At 34.9% G+C, this 20793-nt stretch overlaps 3 protein-coding genes across 3 annotated transcripts; 1 reads left to right on the top strand and 2 right to left on the bottom strand.

The window, feature by feature from the left end:
• Positions 1 to 393: 393 nt before the first annotated feature.
• Positions 394 to 1967, top strand: LOC109148239 (probable E3 ubiquitin-protein ligase RHA4A). The gene is made up of 3 exons (XM_019296114.1): positions 394 to 943; positions 1094 to 1179; positions 1505 to 1967. Exons 1-3 carry the CDS (start codon positions 722 to 724, stop codon positions 1905 to 1907), a joined length of 711 nt encoding a protein of 236 aa, XP_019151659.1. The 5' UTR covers positions 394 to 721; the 3' UTR covers positions 1908 to 1967.
• A 1931-nt stretch (positions 1968 to 3898) lies between these two features.
• Positions 3899 to 6729, bottom strand: LOC109147814. The gene is made up of 4 exons (XM_019295470.1): positions 6096 to 6729; positions 5356 to 5826; positions 4841 to 5037; positions 3899 to 4546 (listed from the first exon to the last, which is right to left on the bottom strand). The coding sequence occupies exons 1-4, from the start codon at positions 6727 to 6729 to the stop codon at positions 3899 to 3901; spliced, it is 1950 nt and encodes a 649-aa protein (XP_019151015.1).
• A 3426-nt stretch (positions 6730 to 10155) lies between these two features.
• On the bottom strand, positions 10156 to 14594 carry LOC109148207 (auxin response factor 9-like). The gene is made up of 15 exons (XM_019296065.1): positions 14031 to 14594; positions 13826 to 13938; positions 13450 to 13545; positions 13221 to 13274; positions 12961 to 13131; positions 12770 to 12854; positions 12521 to 12611; positions 12252 to 12416; positions 12016 to 12129; positions 11874 to 11946; positions 11636 to 11789; positions 11137 to 11552; positions 10847 to 11034; positions 10397 to 10749; positions 10156 to 10348 (listed from the first exon to the last, which is right to left on the bottom strand). The coding sequence occupies exons 1-14, from the start codon at positions 14086 to 14088 to the stop codon at positions 10638 to 10640; spliced, it is 1890 nt and encodes a 629-aa protein (XP_019151610.1). The 5' UTR covers positions 14089 to 14594; the 3' UTR covers positions 10156 to 10348; positions 10397 to 10637.
• Positions 14595 to 20793: the final 6199 nt, after the last annotated feature.

Below are 20793 nucleotides of genomic sequence, written 5' to 3'. Positions count from 1 at the left end.
GTCGGCTTCCTAGGCGCCCGTCTAGGCGTTTTAGGCGGCCGCCTAGGCGCCCTAGGCGGTCCCCAAGCGCCTAGAGGGCGCCTAGCGATTTTTTCAACATTGCCTGCGAGCCATGTTTTCAAAGGAATTCAATTGCACAGCATGCTCTTTAAGCCGACATGTTCTGATATCAATTGTCAAGATTAAACGCTTACCATTATACCAAAAACTATAGCTAGTAGCGAAGATATAATATTATTTCCTAGCTTAATTAACAGTGAGGGCCACGTTGGAATGATTGAATATATGCTGGACTTGACTCTCTGAGCCTCAGCCAATAATTTGTTTAAAGAATAAAGCTAAAAAGTGGATGATTGCCACTTATTATTCTTAAAAAATGGAAGTGGGAGTGACAACAAAGGAGGGTGGGGGTGGCTATAGTGGGAAGCTATGAAAGGGTTGATCACTTTGTTGGATCTCAAAAGCACTACTACCATTTCCAGCAGTCTTCTACACATGATTATTATTATCTTTATCAATGATCATGTCTTCCTAAATTTCATCAAATCTTGATTCCTAAAACAACACAACACAACCCTTTTTTTTTTTCTCCTCTTCCCCTATATTACCCACCATCTCTCTGCACAATCCTCTCCTCAACTGCCCTTTTCTCAATTTGATCATCAACTAAAACATCTGTTTTCTGCTCTTCTTTACCAATTAAGTCTTTGAGGTTGATATCATGGGGATGCCTGAAAGCAGTACTGCCAGTAGCCCACCTCACTTGTACCCTCAAACACTTCAACTCAAACTCTACCAAGCTTTCATTTTCTCAATCCCAATACTGTTCTCCATCATACTGTTTCTCTTGTTTTACTTGTTCTATCTCAAGAGAAGGATTTCCAATGCCTCACCCACTCTCCCAACAAGATCAACTAATCATCCTTCTCTGCACACTCCCATGGTATACTAATTTCTTCTTCTTCTTCTTCAATTTCATATTTCTTGCCTAGTAGGTACTACAGATTGAAGAGTCGAGTCGAGTCTAGCATACTGTTATTGAAACGTAACTCTAATTGCTTGAAGATGATTATATTGTCTTCCATTTTTGCAGAGTGGAGGAGGTTTAAAAGGGGTGATCCAGAAGGTCAAGCTTCCAGTAATAGTGTTTGGTGAAGATTCTGCTATGAAGGAATCGCAGTAAGATCAAACACTTACCTTAATTATTTGCTGCTAAACTTTTACTGCATAATCAAGAAAATAGCAAAATTAGCCCACGTAGCTCAGTCTTGTTCCTAGGTGGTAGTTTGTGGACAAGTATACAAAGTTGAGTCCCCGTACTGGAAATAACACCTAATATGGTGGGTTCTTTGTGGGCACCGGCCAAATTCTCTCACATGAACTGTTAAGTTACTGCAATTTAATTACCCATTTCACTATCAAGTTGGATCGAAATGGGGAGCCCTAGGCAGAGAGAATTTCACCTTTTGTGGGCAAGAAAATAACAAAATTATTAAATTTGCAGGTGTTGTTGTTGCATTTGCTTGGGAGAATTCGAGGAGAAAGAGGAGTTGCACCAGCTTCCACCATGCACGCACATATTTCACACTCAGTGTATAACCCACTGGCTGCGTTCAAACTCCACTTGCCCAATGTGCAGAAGCCCCGTCGTGGTCGTCACGACGGCGCCCAACTACCCGCCGCCGGCTTCCCCTCCGGCGGCATCCAGTATTCCCGACATCAGCAACGACCAGAATAATGCCACACGACATCCTCGTACCAACGACGACGACCAAAACGAGGAACATAGAACGACGGACGACGGATTGTTGTGTAGATCCGATTGTGGCAGCAGAGAAGAGGAAGTGGTGATCACCATTAATCTGCAGGGCTCATCATCATCATCATCATCATCAAACAGCTTGTAACTAGCTAGTAGAACTTAGATAGATAGTGCTTCCAACAAGAAAGAGAAAGTCAAACCAAACTTGTCATGATATGCCATAGGAATCACAAATGAAACCTGCAATCGCAACAATTGTGTCACGTTGCACTTTTTTTGGATGACATACCCAGAATTTCCACAGTCTAACATAGTGACTAATCCCTAACTGAATTGTAGGCACCTCTTTTGGGTGTGACGTCCCACTTTAACAACTCATTAACTACTCTACCAATTCCATTTAATTTGGATCATATCATGCCTACCAGCACCATCTACTTTTGTACATACAACTGTTTTATTAGGGTGAATAAAGAGTACAAGTCAAGTGAAGTTAGACTAAAGGAGTAGTTAGGTGATTGGTGATGGTAGATTGAAGCTAAGGGTTCCTGTCTTGTATATATGCTCATTTTGATCTAAAACATGAGAAATGTGACATTTATAGTGGAAGGCGGCTATCAATCAAAATATCAAATGATAGCTTTTGTATGAGAAAAATTGACGTGTCATTAATAGATTATGAACTTAACTGATATTATTGATGTAAAACAATCAGCTTTAAATAGCATACAAGGGAGAGAAGATAGTGAGGAGTTGACAGGTTGTTGTAACAACCAGTCTAACAATGCTACATAAAAGGGATGCAACTAGATTTAATTATATACAAAATATGTCAGCCACAAATATCCTTAACACGCCCCCGTAAGATGGGGGAGATCGGAAACTCCAATCTTGGAACGGAACCGAAGAAACAGCGAACGGCCCAACGGCTTTGTAAGAAAATCAGCAAGCTGAGCCGACGAAGAAATATGTCGAACCACCAACGAACCATTAGCAACCAAGTCCCGAACAAAGAAATAGTCGAGCGCGAGGTGCTTCATGCGTGAATGGAACACTGGGTTCTTACACATATACGTAGCGCTGAGGTTGTCACATAGTAGAACCGGAGGCCCCAACAGCTGCAATCGAAGCTCATGCAACAGGTTCTTAACCCACAAAACTTCTGCAGCAGCATTCGCCAAGGCTCGATATTCGGCTTCTGTAGACGAGCGCGAAACTGATTTTTGACGAGTGGATTTCCAAGAGACGAGATTGGTCCCAAGATACAATAGATAAGCGGTAGTGGACCGCCCACTGGCAGTGCAGCCACCCCAATCAACATCCGTATACACACTTAGTGAGAGAGGCTGCCCGGCACGGAGGTACAACCCATGGTACACCGTACCCTTCAGGTAGCGTAACAACCGTTTCGCAGCTTGCCAGTGCACCTCCGTAGGCATATGCATGAACTGTAAGACCGGTTAACTGCATAGGACACATCAGGTCTAGTGATGACCAGGTACTGCAACAAGCCAAGAAGACGCCGATACTGAGTTACATCCACCGTAGCAGTACTAGATTGCGCAGGGAGTAACTTGTCTGATGTTGCAAGTGGTGTTGAAACAGCTTTTGCACCATCCATATAAAAACGAACCAGTATGTCTGTGATATATTGACTCTGAGACAGGAACATGCCAGTGGGTGTTGAAACAACCTCAACACCTAGAAAGTGATGCAAGGGACCAAGGTCCTTAAGGGCAAAGCGAGCTGCCAAAGTTTCAACAAATTGATCAAGCCATGCAACATTGTTTCCTGTTAGTATAATATCATCGACATACACCAGGAAATAAACAATAATATCATTAGCAGAATAAACAAACAAAGATGCATCTGCCTGTGACTTCAAAAACCCACAACGCAACAAGAACTGGGAAAGTTCCAAGTACCAAGCCCTGGGAGCCTGTTTAAGACCATATAAGGCTTTGGTCAGTTTGCATACATGAGCTGGAAAGGACGGATCAACAAATCCGGGAGGCTGCTCCATAAAAACCTCCTCATGCAATGTTCCATTAAGGAACGCATTATTGATATCTAGCTGGCGCAGACCCCAGCTATTACTCAAAGCAATGGTCAGAACGATATGGACCGTGACCGGTTTCATAATCGGGCTATATGTCTCAAAATAATCTCGACCAGCAGTCTGCAAGAATCCTTAGAGACAAGCCGCGCTTTAAAACGATCAACCGACCCATCCGATTTGCGCTTAACACGGAAGACCCATTTGCAGCAAATCGGAACAGCCGCTCCGCGGGGAACCAGTTGCCACGTGTTGTTACGTTGCAGCGCTTCAAACTCCTCATCCATTGCTTTCCTCCACCGAGCATCTTTAAGAGCCTGGGCGACAGTAGAAGGTTCTAAAGCAGGAGGCAATGGATGGGAAGTGGTGTGGTTAATGACATAATCGGAATACCTAGGATTAGGACGACGCTCCCGAGTGGAACGACGAACATTATTCAATGGTTGAGACGATTCTGAGACAGTGGGAGACGATGAATTGGACGCAGCCGACGGCGATGGTGTTGGAACTGGAGTTGGAATCGGAGTTGGAACTAGACTTGGAATCGGAGTTGGAACTGGAGTTGGAACTGGACTTTGAACTGGAGTTGGAACTGGTGTTGGAACGGGTGTTGGAACTGGTGTTGGAACACCCACGGGTTGTACCTGTGTAGACAAAGGAGACGATTTGCACAAAATATGACGTGAGTCTAAAGCATTAGAAGCAGAAGGTAAGCTGGTAGATGACTTCTGCAAATCGTTATAAGGAAGCACATAGGGCACAAATCTAACATGCCTAAATACATAACTACGATTCGAACCAAAATCTAGACATTTATAACCAGATTGGGTGTTCGAGTAGCCAAGGAAAATACATGGACGTGACTTTGGTTGTAGTTTCTTGGTGTTATAGGGACACAACCAGGGAAAACACAGGCAACCAAAGGGTTGTAACTTGGCATAATTAGGCAATTGTTGGAACAAGACATAAAATGGGGATTGATTACCTAAAATTGGAGTAGGGAGTCGGTTAATAAGATATACGGCTGTCTGAAAGGCGTAGGTCCAGTATGAGGATGGCAAAGACGCGGAGTGAAGAAGAGACATGCTAGTTTCCACGACATGCCTGTGTCGTCGCTCTGCGACACCATTGTGCTCTGGAGTGTGTGGCGGGGTGGTGAAATGAGAGATACCGTGAGTATTAAAAAACGGCCTAAGTCTCATGAACTCGCCCCCATTATCTGAGTAAACAGAAATAATTGACAGGTTAAAATATTTTTCCACTAGCTGTTTGAACTGAATGAATATTGTAAACACATCCGATTTACGTTTCATGGGGTACAGCCAAATGTATTTTGAGAAGTGGTCTACAAAAATGACATAATAGCGAAATTCATCAATAGGGTTCTCAGTAGGTCCTCACACATCAGTATAAACAAGTTGCAAAGGTTTAGTGCTAACAAGTGTATTTTTAGAAAAAGGCAGTTTATGACTTTTATGAACATTGCAGGAGGAACAGTAAAATTTTCGCAGAGATGACATGGAGACTGGAACATTACAGCGTTGCAACACCTTATTCGACGGGTGGCCAAGTTGTTGGTGCCACTGAAACAAACAAGCCAACTGCGTAGCATGAACTGTTGGGTGAGAGGCAACTGGTCCAAAATAGACATCATTAATGTTCACTCCCCATAGCAGCGGAATCCCCGTTCGAAGTTCCTTGACCAGAAAATGAGAATCAAAGAATTCAACAGACACACGATTAGTCTTGCATAATTGGGAAATAGAAACTAAATTAGTGTGTAACTGTGGGACACGCAAGACATTATCTAGAGTGAGAACATTAGAAGGAGCGGGAATGACAGATTGGCCAATATGGGATATATGTAAGGAATTACCGTCACCCAGACGCATTTCATCCGATCCACTATACTCGGCGAAAGTCTGCAGAGGAGCGAGACTTGGTGTCACATGGTGCGACGCCCCACTATCAAACATCCAGGGAGGAGAAGCCCTAGTCATTAAATTGGCTGTAGGAGATACATAGGATTGCACAGGAGGAACATCATGCTCCTTTAAAAATCGGGCTAGCTTGCGACACACCCTTGTTTCATGACCCGTAAGATAACAAAACTTACAGACGATACCTGAGCGATTGTGTTCCCCTTGTTGCCAATTGGAGCCATAATGATTGTTATTGTTGCGGGCCCTCCGGTTGGTGTTGGACTGGTGGTTGCGCCGCGGAGGTGACGAGGTGCGTTGACTCGTTGAGTAACATTAGTAGTAAAAAAGGACTGACGCAAAGCATCTGCGTTTGTCAATTGGCGTTCATGGTCAGTCAGCACATCTGCCAACTCGCCAAAAGAAAGAGGCTTCTCACGAACGCGGATGGCCGATGTGATAGAACTGTAATTCTCGCCTAGCTGAGTCAATACGTAGACGATTAGATCTTCGTCAGGTACGGGACACTGAGCCAACGCTAAATCATCAGCTATGGCTCGCATGTCATTGAGATAAGTGGTAATGGACCGAGACCCTCGCGGATTCCTCGTGAGTTTAGCCTTGAGGGATATGATACGTCCTCGTGAGGCATTGGCGTAACTAGCAACAAGACGTTGCCACGCATCATGGGCTGTCGTAGCCGAGGAGATAAGGGGCTGTATGGTGTCAGTACAGCTCCCAAGTAGAGCACTGACAATAACTTGGTCTTGACGATACCAAGCTAAATGAGCCGGGTTGATAGAAGTTTGAGCAGGATCAGTGAATTTGGCTGGTTCCTTGGTTGTACCATCAACATAGCCAAAGAGATTAAACCCAACAAGTGTGGCATGAATTTGACGCCGCCACACCGGAAAATTCACGGTTGTGAGTTTAATTGGGAAGTGTGTTGGGGCATTTAATTTGATTATTATGGTTGTAGTAGCGGAAGCCATTTGGAAGGGGGAGGAGAAAAAAAAAACTTTGTAGGAGAAATTAGGCTCTGATACCATAATAGATTATGAACTTAACTGATATTATTGATGTAAAACAATCAGCTTTAAATAGCATACAAGGGAGAGAAGATAGTGAGTAGTTAGCAGGTTGTTGTAACAACCAGTCTAACAATGCTACATAAAAGGAATGCAACTAGATTTAATTATATACAAAATATGTCAGCCACAGATATCCTTAACGGTCATTACTTCATGAGTTAGGTAGAGAGTCAGTAACGTGACAAATTAAACCTAACAAAATATATAGTGACTCACTCATTACAGGTAATGACAATGTCGCAAACCTATATGATATGTTGAGAAGTTAACATGGAATGTTTGGTCCAAGGGGATCGATGTTAAAAGACGAAGAAGTGTTAAGCCATGATATTGACGTGTATATTATCGCAAGTTACGTTCAAGAACCTCTTTGACTTGATCATCTTGTCTAGATTAACCTTTAGAGCTAGGCTAGCTCTTTGTTGCATCATGGTATTGGGCTTAGTTGCTATATTCTGGCAATCTAGCTATTGGACTCAATTAGTTATTAGATCTTGGACTAACTATTGAATTTGACAAATCTAACAAAAAAGTTATTAGTAGCTTGCTCATCGATTAAAAGCAATGATGGTTTGATCTTGCGTTCTAGATATATGAAGCTTTGTTCTTAGATTGCAGAAATAATGATAGTTATAGTGTTGATATTGGATTGATGAATTCAAGAAGATGACTTTGGAGCAGATCAGAGGGTTTAGAAGATTATTTATTTTGGAAGCTGGAGAAGATAAGGGATGGTACCTGGCCTGAGCACTATATTATCAAATTGCATTCATTTCATCAACTCTCATTATGTATTTGCTTGCATGAGATCCTTCTGATTATATATTTCATAATGGGTCAGAAATAAACATTATTTTTAATTTAAATTTTTAGTAAGAACCGATTTATTCTTCTTGTGATGGATTTGTATAATATTTCAATCGTAGTACATTGTTGATGCGTGCATATTCATTTTGTTTACTGATTAGCTTCGATAACTTTGTGAATATTATGAGTTTCTAACAAATAATATTTGGATTCATTTTGTATGTAGATCCCTGATTTTGAGATTTGCATGAAGTTTTTTGCTTCCCTATTCTATAATAATAATAATAATAATAATAATAATAATAATAATAAGAAGAAGAAGAAGAAGAAGAAGAAGTTACCTTCTAGCGTCCTTAACTTCCGTAATTACAAGGAGAAGAAGAAGAAGAAGAAGAAGAAGAAGAAGAAGAAGAAGAAGAAGAAGTTACCTTCTAGCGTCCTTAACTTCCGTAATTACCATCCGTCATCCTCCGAGTTGTGAAAAGTTACCTTTTAACGTCCTTCCGTTACTTCCTTCCGTCTCGGCCGTCAAAATGGAGGGTAATATTGTCATTTGACTTATACGAAAAGAGTTAATACCAACCAAGGTCCCTCGAGTTTTGTGGTTTGGCCATCTTTAGGTGGAAATTAGAAGCAGAGACGTGGGGAATCTATACTACGTCCATAATTAAAAGGAATTTATTAAGCTTAATGTTAATAAACATACACATATTACGTCCATAATTAAAAGGAAATTAAACGTACACATATTACACTCATATTAAGGAAATTGTTTTTAACTTTCCATAATATAGATTTTATCTAATCAATTAAGGAAATTAATGGTACACATTACAAACATAGTTAAATAAAATTAAATATGAGTTCTACTACATAGACTCCCAAATTCTACTCTCTCATTTATACTCCCTAAGTGGCAAACCAGGATTAGTTATTTTCATCATGTGGGTCCACTGAAAAGTGTCTATATCAAAAGCATGTGAGAGGGAGTACAAGTTGAGAGTTTAAAATGGGAGTGCACCAAGTATTTTTCATTAAATATACACATATTACGGATACAATTAAAAGAAATTAAACATACACATACTACGTCCATAATTAAACGAAATTAAACATACACATTATTTTATTAAGAATAATATATACTCCTTAATTACCATAGTTATTCACATATTACGCTCATATTACCAACCTATATTTAACACTTTAATCTTACTATGGTAATTAAACATAGAGATTCCCTTCATTTGATAATAATAAATGGCACTTTTTCCCCCTAAGTTATATACTTATAACACTTTTCCCCCCTTAATTATTTAGGTAAGCACATTAGCCCCCTCAATTATTCTAAAAGTGGTGGTTTTTCCCCCTAATATATTAAATTGACATTTCTACCCTTAAAGTAAACATTTTATTTATTTTACTTCTCCAACAAATTATTGCGTATACGTAGGGATCACCACGGTTCGGTTCGAACTGAACCAGACGCTATAGCAATCGAATTAAAAGTTTCCGATTATGATTCAGATCGAGAACCCAATATTTGGATTTCAATTTATTAAAATTATGAATCAAAAAAATTGGATCCTAAACCGTGAATCGGCGGTTCCGAATCCGGTTCGCGCTTTTGAACCGTCTTTATTTTAAAATTTTATTTTTTATTTTAAAATAGTCTAACTTCAACAATAAATGTATTTTATTTTTTTCAGTTCGGAACATGAACCGTCCGTTCCAGTTCGCGATTTTGATAAACTCTAAATATCGAGTTTCGATTCTAAATTGTAATTGAAATATTTCGATTTGGTTGCTATAGTGTTTGTTTGGTTTGAACCAAATTATGATCATAATTTGTTGGAGATGAAAAATAAATGAAATATTTATTTTAAGGGTAAATATGTCCATTTAACATTTTAGGGGGGAAAACAGCCACTTGAATAATTAAGGGGGGAAAAGTGCTATAAGTATATAACTCAGGGGGAAAAAGTGTCATTCTCCCCTATATTTTTATTATTTAAAATAATATCAATTAGCCATGCTCTTCCTTTTATTTTTTGTTTAGACTTTTCTTAATATAATTTTTATATTAAGTAATCAATTTCAACACTAATATACAAATCTTATAATTTCAAATAAATGTACACTTTCAAATATTATAATGGTTTATAATTTCATCATTAATTTTATTATTTAAATATATAATAAAAATATTTATCTGTGCATCGCACGGGTAATTATAATGATTGAAATAATTCTTCTCTTGCAAAGGTTAAATCCTCAATCTAAAGGGCTCTCCACACCCCAGCTCGATAAAGCATTTGAGAGAATGTAAATTACAATGACTCAAGGCTCAGTATATGGGGACAAATGGCAGTGTGCACAAGAGATCTATCTGCCCACTTTGAACATAATCCCTATACTGCCGCCGCCGAGATTCAAACCTTGATTTCTTTTCTTAAATACTGTCTGAACCATTGAGCGATTAAAATAATTCTGAGAATAGGTAATAAAAAGATGAGCAACTAAAAAGAAGGGCACCAAGGTGGTGCCACTGTTACCTCCAATCAGTTGATACCTTAACAGAGTTTACAGTTCAAGTCAGAGATTCCAAATTGACCAAAATACAACATTTTCCATATTTACAGAGATACAGAAAAACCAAACTACACTTGCCCACTGCAACTGGAAAACAAGTTTACACATTAACAGAGTCCAATGCCCCCCCCCCCCCCCCCCCCCCCCCCCCCCCCCCCAAACACCCCCACACCTCAACTTGTTCTAACTTGGGAGTTTTACCCCCAATCAGATGGTGTCAATATAGAACTGCCAACTAGCATTCTAGTACTCAGACCCTTCCCATTCTGCAAGAATTTCATTTTTGTTACGCGACAATAATTCTGACAGCCTAAAGGAAAAGAAACTAGAAAGGCTTGTTCGTTCTCCCAACGTCTTTTCCTTGACCATGGGAGTGGACAAGAAAAACAATCCGGGAAGATGGTATACGACTAGAAGGGGGAATTTCTGTCGTTTACAGTTATTGATTCGGTTACTGAAGACGTTTTCTTCACCTCAGTGTTCGAACAAATAAGAATCCTCCTCACCACACTACAGAATTCCCTGCAAATATCAATTAAAATAGCCGTGTTAGGTGACAAAGAAGAGTGAAGCACTTCAACTTTAGTAGGAACAGTAAAAAGGAAGAATATATACTTACAGCCATGGATGATCCCCCATAAGCATCGTGTCCCCCTCATCGTCTGTGAAGACAATTTCCCATTTTTTTCTTGGGCGAAGCTCTCCGTGGATCTCAAACATATCTTCGAGTTCACTTATGAGTTCATCATATCCTTTTATTGCTGTCAAGTCCACTGCCCGCCCCACTGCCACCCCTTGCATTTGAACCTACTCAAAGGATTCCCGTGAAAACACAGAAAGTTTAAATTTTTAGTATTTTCCTTTCAATGGTAGTGAATTCTAAACAAATTACACCGGGGTGTAGTATACCTTGGTACGACTTCTAATAGAAGAATTTTGATTGGTTTGGCCCTCCTTTGGTTGAGTGACCTGTGATAGCTCTTGCTTCAGAGCTTTGGTATCAATAGAAAGGTCGGATTTTTGCTCTGAATCCCCAAAGGACGGTGTCTTGGAGATCTCGATACTTAAACCCCCCGAGGTGCTATTCAGGTCAATACCAAACAACCTACAAGGCGGGGCAGCATCGGATTTTCTTTTATCACCGAGGCGTGTTATTAGATTGCCCTTCTGTTCTACAGTGTGTGCGGGAACGTGGTTTGAAGCATTCGGTTTCACATGAGAAGGCCACGCACACTCCACGACTCTTTGTCCCCGAGGACTACTATTTGCTTGCAACGAGTCTAGGGAAGGATTCCAAACGGTGGATGCAGTTGACAGTGTAGGCTCTGACCAAATTAACAATAAAATTTAAGGGAGGAATTCTTAGGGGCGGGCTCGATAAAGAAGAAATTGAAGGCACATGGCTCACCCAAAACGGTGGTTTCAAGAACTTGTCGAGGCCTTTTGTTCTTTGGTGCTACCGGTAAAGCAAGTGACGAAGGGATTGAAGGCACAAAAGGTTCTATATCCCATGGAGAAACCCTGTCGGGCCTCGTAATAGGGACAGGCTCATCCCAATGAACCTGAAAAAAGGAAGCGAGAATTTAGTAAACTTATGTTCCAAATCCCCAGAAATATATATGCAACATATAGGAACTAACGTCAACCTTCAATGATCGCCAATCAGAGCCTTTCCACTGCGTAGAAATATCTTCAACCCCAACTATGGTGCCCATAAACCTGAATGAAGAAAGTAAAAATCAGACCTTTAAGAAAAATAGAGATAATAACTTGTGAAAGTTCTCCCACCTTCTCTCCGGAGAATCCTCCACTTCAAATCGCATCTTGAATCTCATGCCAACCGAGAACCCTTGATGAACAGCTTCTTGATATTTCCTCATGCCTACTATGAACTGACTCAGTCTGAAAATTTTATCGTGAAAAGCAAGTATAAGTACATACAGAACCAAAAGGCTTCGATTGCAGTTTCAGATTCTACGATATACACTAATAAGATCTAGAAAATTAAGACTTGGATGTTTCACCTCGGCTTGTAGTTAACAACAAAGAGCGTTTTCGTGGTAACAGCATGCGAAGCCGTTGCAAGCACTCCCAGATGCATATTTCGACTTGAAATAACCGAGGATGGAATAGAGTTTTGTTTCTGAGCATGGTGTCTGATTCCAACTCGCAGTTCCCCGTTCTCTCCCCTAGAAGCCAAATTGGTTCCAACAAATTAAAGAAATCATCAACTACGAGGTTGTAGATTATGAAACAAATGCAAAAGACAAAAAACAGAGAGAGCAGCAAATACCTCAAGAATAAAAATGAATCCCCCGCAACCAATCTCTTTGAAGATACAAAGTTACTCCACCCCGTTGTAAGCAGATGTCTTCGAGGTTGGCCTGCACGATAAAATATTAAAAGATGACTTTATCTTGTTTCTTTTGTTGGGAGATGAAACTAAAAAGCAATGGGATACGAAAAATCTTTCTTTAATTCTTTCTACCCAAAGATATTAAAAGATGCAACATAGCATAATATCCCAGAAAATAGTAATTACCTCTAAATATGTGTTTAAAACGCCATTCGATCCCATGAAGATCCAAGGCAACCAGATCTTGTGATGGAGTCTGCTGATTCAAGTCCTACCATAGACCAACCATAAACGGGTTAAAATTTTGAAATAGAGACAAAACATGTCCAATAATAGAGACGGGCAAAAGAACGAAATAACTTGGGACAAGATAATACCAGGGGAGGAAGGCATTCAGTCGCATGCTTCCTTAGAACAGAAAATCCACCATGAGTACTCGTATCTGATGCCGTTAACACCTTGCAGAAAGAGTAAACTTTGGGCCTTGAAGGCTCATGAGAACTCGAAGTCTCACGAGAATAAGAATCTATATTTGTATGCTCCATCTCCTACAAATATCCACCCAGGAATATAAGTTTCATGTGCAAACAAAACGATATTTTTTAAGTAGTACAAGGAAATAGTTTTAGATCCGTACATCTTCGGGCAACAAAGTGATTTGTGCATAAACCTCATCAGTCTCTGGTTCAACCTACAAACAACAATCTTCACATGATCAATCCCTTCACTACAATCAATATATTAGCTCAGTTTGTTAAGGTAAGTATAGTACTCCATATATGATATATCCCAATCTAAATAGCATGTCTGGTCTAACAACACACACACATATATATATGTATGTATATGTTGCTCAAAATTGTTACCTGAAGCTTAATGTTAACAACTTGACAAAGAATCTTGGGTGACAAAGAAAACATGGATGTTTTCTGATCCAACTCTTCATTTGTTGATGCCACCAACTAAACAAACCAAAAGATGGTCAAGATTAAAGAAAATTGACAATTCCCAAAAGTAGAAAAATATCCATAAGGAATCCAATAATGAGAACTAAGATTTAATCAAAGGGTTGAAACACAACAGCCATATAATAAACCAGAAACAGAAAGAAATTCAAGAGCTTTGTAAAATATCTGAACAAAGAAGGGCAATAATTGAACAATTTTTAACTCTAAATTACAAAAAATGAAGAACTCCACCTAAAGCAAAAAGTTGAAACCAACCACAAGAGAATATTCTTACTTGTTCCATGTGCCCCTGCGGGAAATAGTAAACCCTGTCATGATTTCTCGGAACATCCACCAATGGACCTGCACATAACTTCCATAGCTCCTCATAGAGATGATCATCTTGCCCTGAAAATTTCAGACCAGACATTTAAACATTTTCAACCCAAACAAAATCATAGAAAAACAGATCTTTATCTAAGAAACTAAAGTACACCCACCTGGGGCTGAGATGTAGCTTTGTTGTTGCTGAGAAGAAAGGGAACCTCTAGTCGCCATGATCAAAGCAAAGGGAGTTTAATTTCAGAAATTCATGAAAGCCCAGATATCCTCACCCTAAATTCTCCGCATTGCTGGCATTTTATCACATCATTAACCTAGTAACTAGTAATAGCTATTGAGATCAACAACCCCACAATAAATACTGGGTATGTATGAAGCATAACCCTTTAAACAACCGAGAAAAAAGCTGCAAACTTTATCACAACTCCGCCCTTTTGGCTTTTGGTGACCGTTCCAGTACCCACCGTTCAACTTCTCAGCAGGGCATATAGCTTTTATCTTCGACTTTGGTGCCTCAACCCAGAAGAACAAGAATACTACTGCCCACCTGTACTGTGGCTACAAACTTTCTCTACAATCAATGGAGGAAGGAGAAAGAGAGAGAGAGAGAGAGAGAGAGAGAGAGAGAGAGAAAGGAGAGAGAAACGCCATTAGAGCGTCCCGGAAACCAGCATAATATACGCCTCGATTTGTTGCTTTCTCTGTGTGTCTTACACCGAACGTGGATGTCTCCTTTTTCCCTGTAGTGTTGAGTTTTTTTTGTTCATTTTTACATCATTGGTTCAGGGCCACAGACCATTCATTATTACTGTTTTAAGAAATTTAGATTGGTTTATTATTATTATTTTTTTGAAGAACCTAGATAGGTTTATTAATGGGAGAAATGTTCCATTGCTTTATTTTTTAGTTAGACTACGAAGTGTACTGAATATATTTACCTATCGACTTAATTAATGGATAAAGTGTTAATTAGATTAGTCTTTTTTATACGAGAAAATATTTAAACTCTATACCTCACTTAAGAGATAGAGAGTGTACAGGCAATCACGCCAACCAAACTGCTTAATTGCTATTACCTTTGTTCTTCATATTTTTTATAACCAAAATTTTCAATTTCGCTAGATTATATTTCAAACTCCATGAATTTATCTCAAGCCTATTAAGAATTAAATTGAGTCAATCTAAAAAACTCAACTCTAAAGAAATAAAGTAAACATTTTTCATAAATTTGAACTTTGAAATTTAAATTTTATAAATGAAACAATACTTACTTAAAACTTTTGTCAATCAAACTTTAAGTCCCACGAAAAATGATAAAAATGCATTATTATTTAACATGAAAACTTGTTGAGATTGTATGTAATATTTTGTTAACAAAAATGTAATCTTTTTTATTATTTAACAAATACTACATTTTCACTTTAAAGTATTAATTGTTCCTTGAAAAATGAAAAGTATTAAAAGTATATAGGCAAAGTGAGATTGTATTTTTTTTGGATTAAAAATTATAATTTTTACTAAATATAAATGTTGGATATTAATTTGTGAAATAAAGTAAACATTTTTCATAAAATTTGAACTTTGAAGTTTAAAATTTATAAAAGAAACAATACTTACTTAAAATTTTTGTCAATCAAACTTTAAGTCTCACGAAAAATGACAAAAATACATTATTATTTAACATGAAAACATGTTGAGATTGTATGTAATATTTTGTTGACAAAAATGTAATCCTTTTTATGATTTAACAAATATTACATTTTCACTTTAAAGTATTAATTTTTCCTTGAAAAAATAAAAAGTATTAAAAGTATATAGGCAGAGTGAGATTGTATTTTTTTTTTTTTTGGATTAAAAATTATAATTTTTACAAAAAATAAATATTGGATATTAATTTTTGAAATAAAGTAAACATTATTCATAAATTTGAACTTTGAAATTTAAATTTTATAAATGAAACAATACTTACTTAAAACTTTTGTCAATCAAACTTTAAGTCCCACGAAAAATGATGAAAATGCATTATTATTTAACATGAAAACTTGTTGAGATTATATGTAATATTTTGTTAACAAAAATGTAATCTTTTTTATGATTTAACAAATATTACATTTTCACTTTAAACTATTAATTGTTCTTTGAAAAATGAAAAGTATTAAAAGTATATAGGCAGTGTGAGATTGTATTATTATTTTTTTTTGGATTAAAAATTATAATATTTACTAAATATAAATGTTGGATATTAATTTGTGAAATAAAGTAAATATTTTTCATAAATTTGAACTTTGAAGTTTAAATTTTATAAATGAAACAATACTTACTTAAAACTTTTGTCAATCAAACTTTAAGTCCCACGAAAAATGATAAAAATGCATTATTATTTAACATGAAAACTTGCTGAGATTGTATGTAATATTTTGTTAACAAAAATGTAATCTTTTTTATTATTTAACAAATACTACATTTTCACTTTAAAGTATTAATTGTTCCTTGAAAAATGAAAAGTATTAAAAGTATATAGGCAAAGTGAGATTGTATTTTTTTTGGATTAAAAATTATAATTTTTACTAAATATAAATGTTGGATATTAATTCGTGAAATAAAGTAAACATTTTTCATAAATTTGAACTTTGAAGTTTAAATTTTTTAAATGAAACAATACTTACTTAAAACTTTTGTCAATCAAACTTTAAGTCCCACAAAAAATTATAAAAATGTATTATTATTTAACATGAAAACTTGCTGAGATTGTATGTAATATTTTGTTAACAAAAATGTAATCTTTTTTATGATTTAACAAATATTACATTTTCACTTTAAAGTATTAATTGTTCCTTGAAAATGAAAAGTATTAAAAGTATATAGGCAGAGTGAGATTGTATTTTTTTTTTTTTTGGATTAAAAATTATACAAAAAATAAATGTTGGATATTAATTTTTGAAATAAATTAAACATTTTTCATAAATTTGAACTTTGAAATTTAAATTTTATAAATGAAACAATACTTACTTAAAACTTTTGTCAATCAAACTTTAAGTCCCACGAAAAATGATGAAAATGCATTATTATTTAACATGAAAACTTGCTGAGATTGTATGTAATATTTTGTTAACAAAAATGTAATCTTTTTTATGATTTAACAAATATTACATTTTCACTTTAAAGTATTAATTGTTCTTTGAAAAATGAAAAGTATTAAAAGTATATAGGCAGTGTGAGATTGTATTTTTTTTTTTTTTGGATTAAAAATTATAATATTTATTAAATATAAACGTTGGATATTAATTTGTGAAATAAAGTAAACATTTTTCATAAATTTGAACTTTGAAGTTTAAATTTTATAAATGAAACAATACTTACTTAAAATTTTTGTCAATCAAACTTTAAGTCCCACGAAAAATGATAAAAATGCATTATTATTTAACATGAAAACTTGCTGAGATTGTATGTAATATTTTTTTTACAAAAATGTAATTTTTTTATGATTTAACAAATATTATATTTTCACTTCAAATTATTAATGGTTACTTGAAAAAATGAAAAGTATTAAAAGTATATAGGCAGAGTGAGATTGTATTTTTTTTTTTGGATTAAAAATTTTAATTTTTACTAAATATAAATGTTAGATATTAATTTGTGAAATAAAGTAAACATTTTTCATAAATTTGAATATAAATATAAATGTAAACATTTTATGAAAAATGTTTACTTTATTTCACAAATTAATATCTAACATTTATATTTAGTAAAAATTTTAATTTTTACTAAATATAAATGTTAGATATTAATTTGTGAAATAAAGTAAACATTTTTCATAAATTTGAACTTTGAAGTTTAAATTTTATAAATGAAACAATACTTACTTAAAACTTTTGTTAATCAAACTTTAAGTCCCACAAAAAATTATAAAAATGTATTATTATTTAACATGAAAACTTGCTGAGATTGTATGTAATATTTTGTTAACAAAAATGTAATCTTTTTTATGATTTAACAAATATTACATTTTCACTTTAAAGTATTAATTGTTCCTTGAAAATGAAAAGTATTAAAAGTATATAGGCAGAGTGAGATTGTATTTTTTTTTTTTTTGGATTAAAAATTATAATATTTACTAAATATAAATGTTGGATATTAATTTATGAAATAAAGTAAACATTTTTCATAAATTTGAACTTTGAAGTTTAAATTTTATAAATGAAACAATACTTACTTAAAACTTTTGTCAATCAAACTTTAAGTCTCACGAAAAATGATGAAAATGCATTATTATTTAACATGAAAACTTGCTGAGATTGTATGTAATATTTTGTTAACAAAAATGTAATCTTTTTATGATTTAACAAATATTACATTTTCACTTTAAAGTATTAATTGTTCCTTGAAAAATGAAAAGTATTAAAAGTATATAGGCAAAGTGAGATTGTATATATTTTTTTTTTTGGATTAAAAATTATAATTTTTACTAAATATATATGTTGGATATTAATTTGTGAAATAAAGTAAACATTTTTCATAAATTTGAAATTTGAAGTTTAAATTTTATAAATGAAACAATACTTACTTAAAACTTTTGTCAATCAAACTTTAAGTCCCACGAAAAATGATGAAAATGCATTATTATTTAACATGAAAACTTGTTGAGAAAATGCATTATTATTTAACATGAAAACTTGCTGAGATTGTATATAATATTTTGTTAACAAAAATGTAATCTTTTTTATGATTTAACAAATATTACATTTTCACTTTAAAGTATTAATTGTTCCTTCAAAAATGAAAAGTATTAAAAGTATATAGGCAGAGTGAGATTGTACTATTTTTTGGATTAAAAATTATAATTTTTTACTAAATATAAATGTTGGATATTAATTTGTTAAATTTTAAAAGATTTAATTTAATTAATATTCATAATTGTCATCCAACACAAAAGTTTGAGTTTTAAAGATCAAAATTTAAATGTTTAATTGGGAATAATTATCAACAATACCTAAGGATTTAAAATTTTTCTATGTGGAAGGTCATGAGATCGAGCTTAAGTGGAAGCTTTGTTGATTTTTTGTGTTTCATTAGGTTAAGAAAGTATGTTTGAACAGATACTACAATTTAATTGAGTCAGCATTCAAACAAAAAATGATTAATTACATACTTTTTGTCTTTTTGAGTCCCCATGGCGATATCATTAGACTATATGGCATATCATCATCATCATCATCATCCTCATCATCATCATCATCATCATCCTCATCATTATTATGGAAATCACAACCATTATTTGAAAATATGAACTGAATAAAGATTGGTTGATGTGTAATTACACATTTACGTACTATAGTTACTACATACAGTATGTAATTAAATTCATATAATATAACATGTAAATTTTTTTATTTATTTATCATAGCATGCATATTATTTTAACAACGGTTTACATGTTCTATAGATTGGTATCTCCGAAACTCAATCATTATTGTGTAGATCATATTTTGTAAATGTACATTCAGTACAAAAATAATGTATATTCAATACAAAAATAATGTACATTATATTAAGGGGATGTACATTATTTTTGTACTGAGTGTACATTGTATTGTATAATGTACATCTTACTTTAAATAATTAATATTTTGTCTTGTTTGATTGTGTCAATTTGAATAATGCCTTGTGTGGGGCTCAATCTTATCCATCTTATGTTAGTGTTTTGGCCCATCTGTAAATTGTTCAATCGTTATGCGTTGGACCCGTGTCCAGCATGCTTGCTGGACACTGGTAACAGTGCCGTTAGGCACAGTTATTTCCTTTTTTTTTTTTTTTAATTTCAGACCGCTTCATTGTAAGAGTATATGTTCATAATTTTATTACTATATGTTAATAACTATACATTCATAACTCCATAACTGTACGTTCATAACTCTATAACTGTACATTCATAACTTCATAACTGTACATTCATAACTACATAACTGTACATTCATAACTCCATAATTGTACATTCATAATTTTCGAAGCTCTATGTTCACAATTTTAGAGCTCTATGTTCATAATTTTATCACTATATGTTCATAATTGTAAGTTCATAATGTTAGAGCTCTTTGTTCATAATTTGATCAATAACTGTACATTCATAATTCCATACTGTAGATTCATAATCTCATAACTGTAGATTCATAACTCCATAACTGTAGATTCATAACTCTATAACTGTACATTCATAACTCCATAACTGTACATTCATAATCTTCGAAGCTCTATATTCACAATTTTAAAGCTCCATGGTCATAATTTTATCACTATATATGTTCATAATTGTAAGTTCATAATGTTAGAGCTATGTGTTCATAATTTCATAATTGCATAACTGTATATTCATAACAGCATAACTGTACATTCATAACGGCATAACTGTACATTCATAATCCAAAAAAAAAATAACACCGTTAACGGCAAAACGCGCGCGAATTTTTTTTTTTAACTAAATGACACGTTTTTTTTTAAAAACGACGTCGTTTTGGGCCCGTGTCCACAATTCAATGTGGACACGGGTCCAGGGCATAATTTGCCAAAATTGTTAGGTTCTTCGTTTAGTTCGGTGTCATTCTCTTAAGTTAACTGTTTATTTAATATTATTATTCATGTTTTAGCTAAAACGAGTGCTGCCCAGGAGGACTATCAGTCTTGGGATGATCTACCGCTTGAGTCTATTGTTAATTTGTTTCCCATTTTGGTTTAATGAAGCTGGTGGTTTAATTTCAACTGGTCATAGAGGTGAAACTTTGAAAGAATGACCAGAGATTGAGTCTCACCAGCGACAGTGTGGGAGCTACCTCTCAAAGTGAGATCAGAGGAGTTTCTTGTGTGCAGTGAGCAAATGTCTAGCCTCTGTGGTTCATGTTCAGTTGAGTTACCATGATTTACATCCTC

Source organism: Ipomoea nil, unplaced genomic scaffold (genome assembly GCF_001879475.1).
Source record: "Ipomoea nil cultivar Tokyo-kokei standard unplaced genomic scaffold, Asagao_1.1 scaffold2036, whole genome shotgun sequence".
NCBI lineage: Eukaryota > Viridiplantae > Streptophyta > Magnoliopsida > Solanales > Convolvulaceae > Ipomoea > Ipomoea nil.
The sequence above is the reverse complement of the archived record's forward strand: the minus strand, read 5'-3'. Positions and strand labels throughout refer to the sequence as shown.

Excerpts from the sequence above, each read along its gene's own strand:
- LOC109148207 (XM_019296065.1), bottom strand. The coding sequence starts at position 14,088 with ATGGCGACTAGAGGTTCCCTTTCTTCTCAGCAACAACAAAGCTACATC. Across the intron at positions 13,132-13,220 it reads TCACTTTGTTGCCCGAAGAT|GAGATGGAGCATACAAATAT; the intron begins GTACGGATCTAA and ends GGATATTTGTAG. Across the intron at positions 12,130-12,251 it reads GTTGTTAACTACAAGCCGAG|ACTGAGTCAGTTCATAGTAG; the intron begins GTGAAACATCCA and ends TAAAATTTTCAG.
- LOC109148239 (XM_019296114.1), top strand. The coding sequence starts at position 722 with ATGGGGATGCCTGAAAGCAGTACTGCCAGTAGCCCACCTCACTTGTAC. Across the intron at positions 944-1,093 it reads CTTCTCTGCACACTCCCATG|AGTGGAGGAGGTTTAAAAGG; the intron begins GTATACTAATTT and ends CCATTTTTGCAG. Across the intron at positions 1,180-1,504 it reads TCTGCTATGAAGGAATCGCA|GTGTTGTTGTTGCATTTGCT; the intron begins GTAAGATCAAAC and ends TTAAATTTGCAG.
- LOC109147814 (XM_019295470.1), bottom strand. The coding sequence starts at position 6,729 with ATGGCTTCCGCTACTACAACCATAATAATCAAATTAAATGCCCCAACA. Across the intron at positions 5,827-6,095 it reads GACAAACGCAGATGCTTTGC|CCAATTTAATGACTAGGGCT; the intron begins GTCAGTCCTTTT and ends TATCTCCTACAG. Across the intron at positions 5,038-5,355 it reads GAATAAGGTGTTGCAACGCT|ATAATGGGGGCGAGTTCATG; the intron begins GTAATGTTCCAG and ends CTGTTTACTCAG.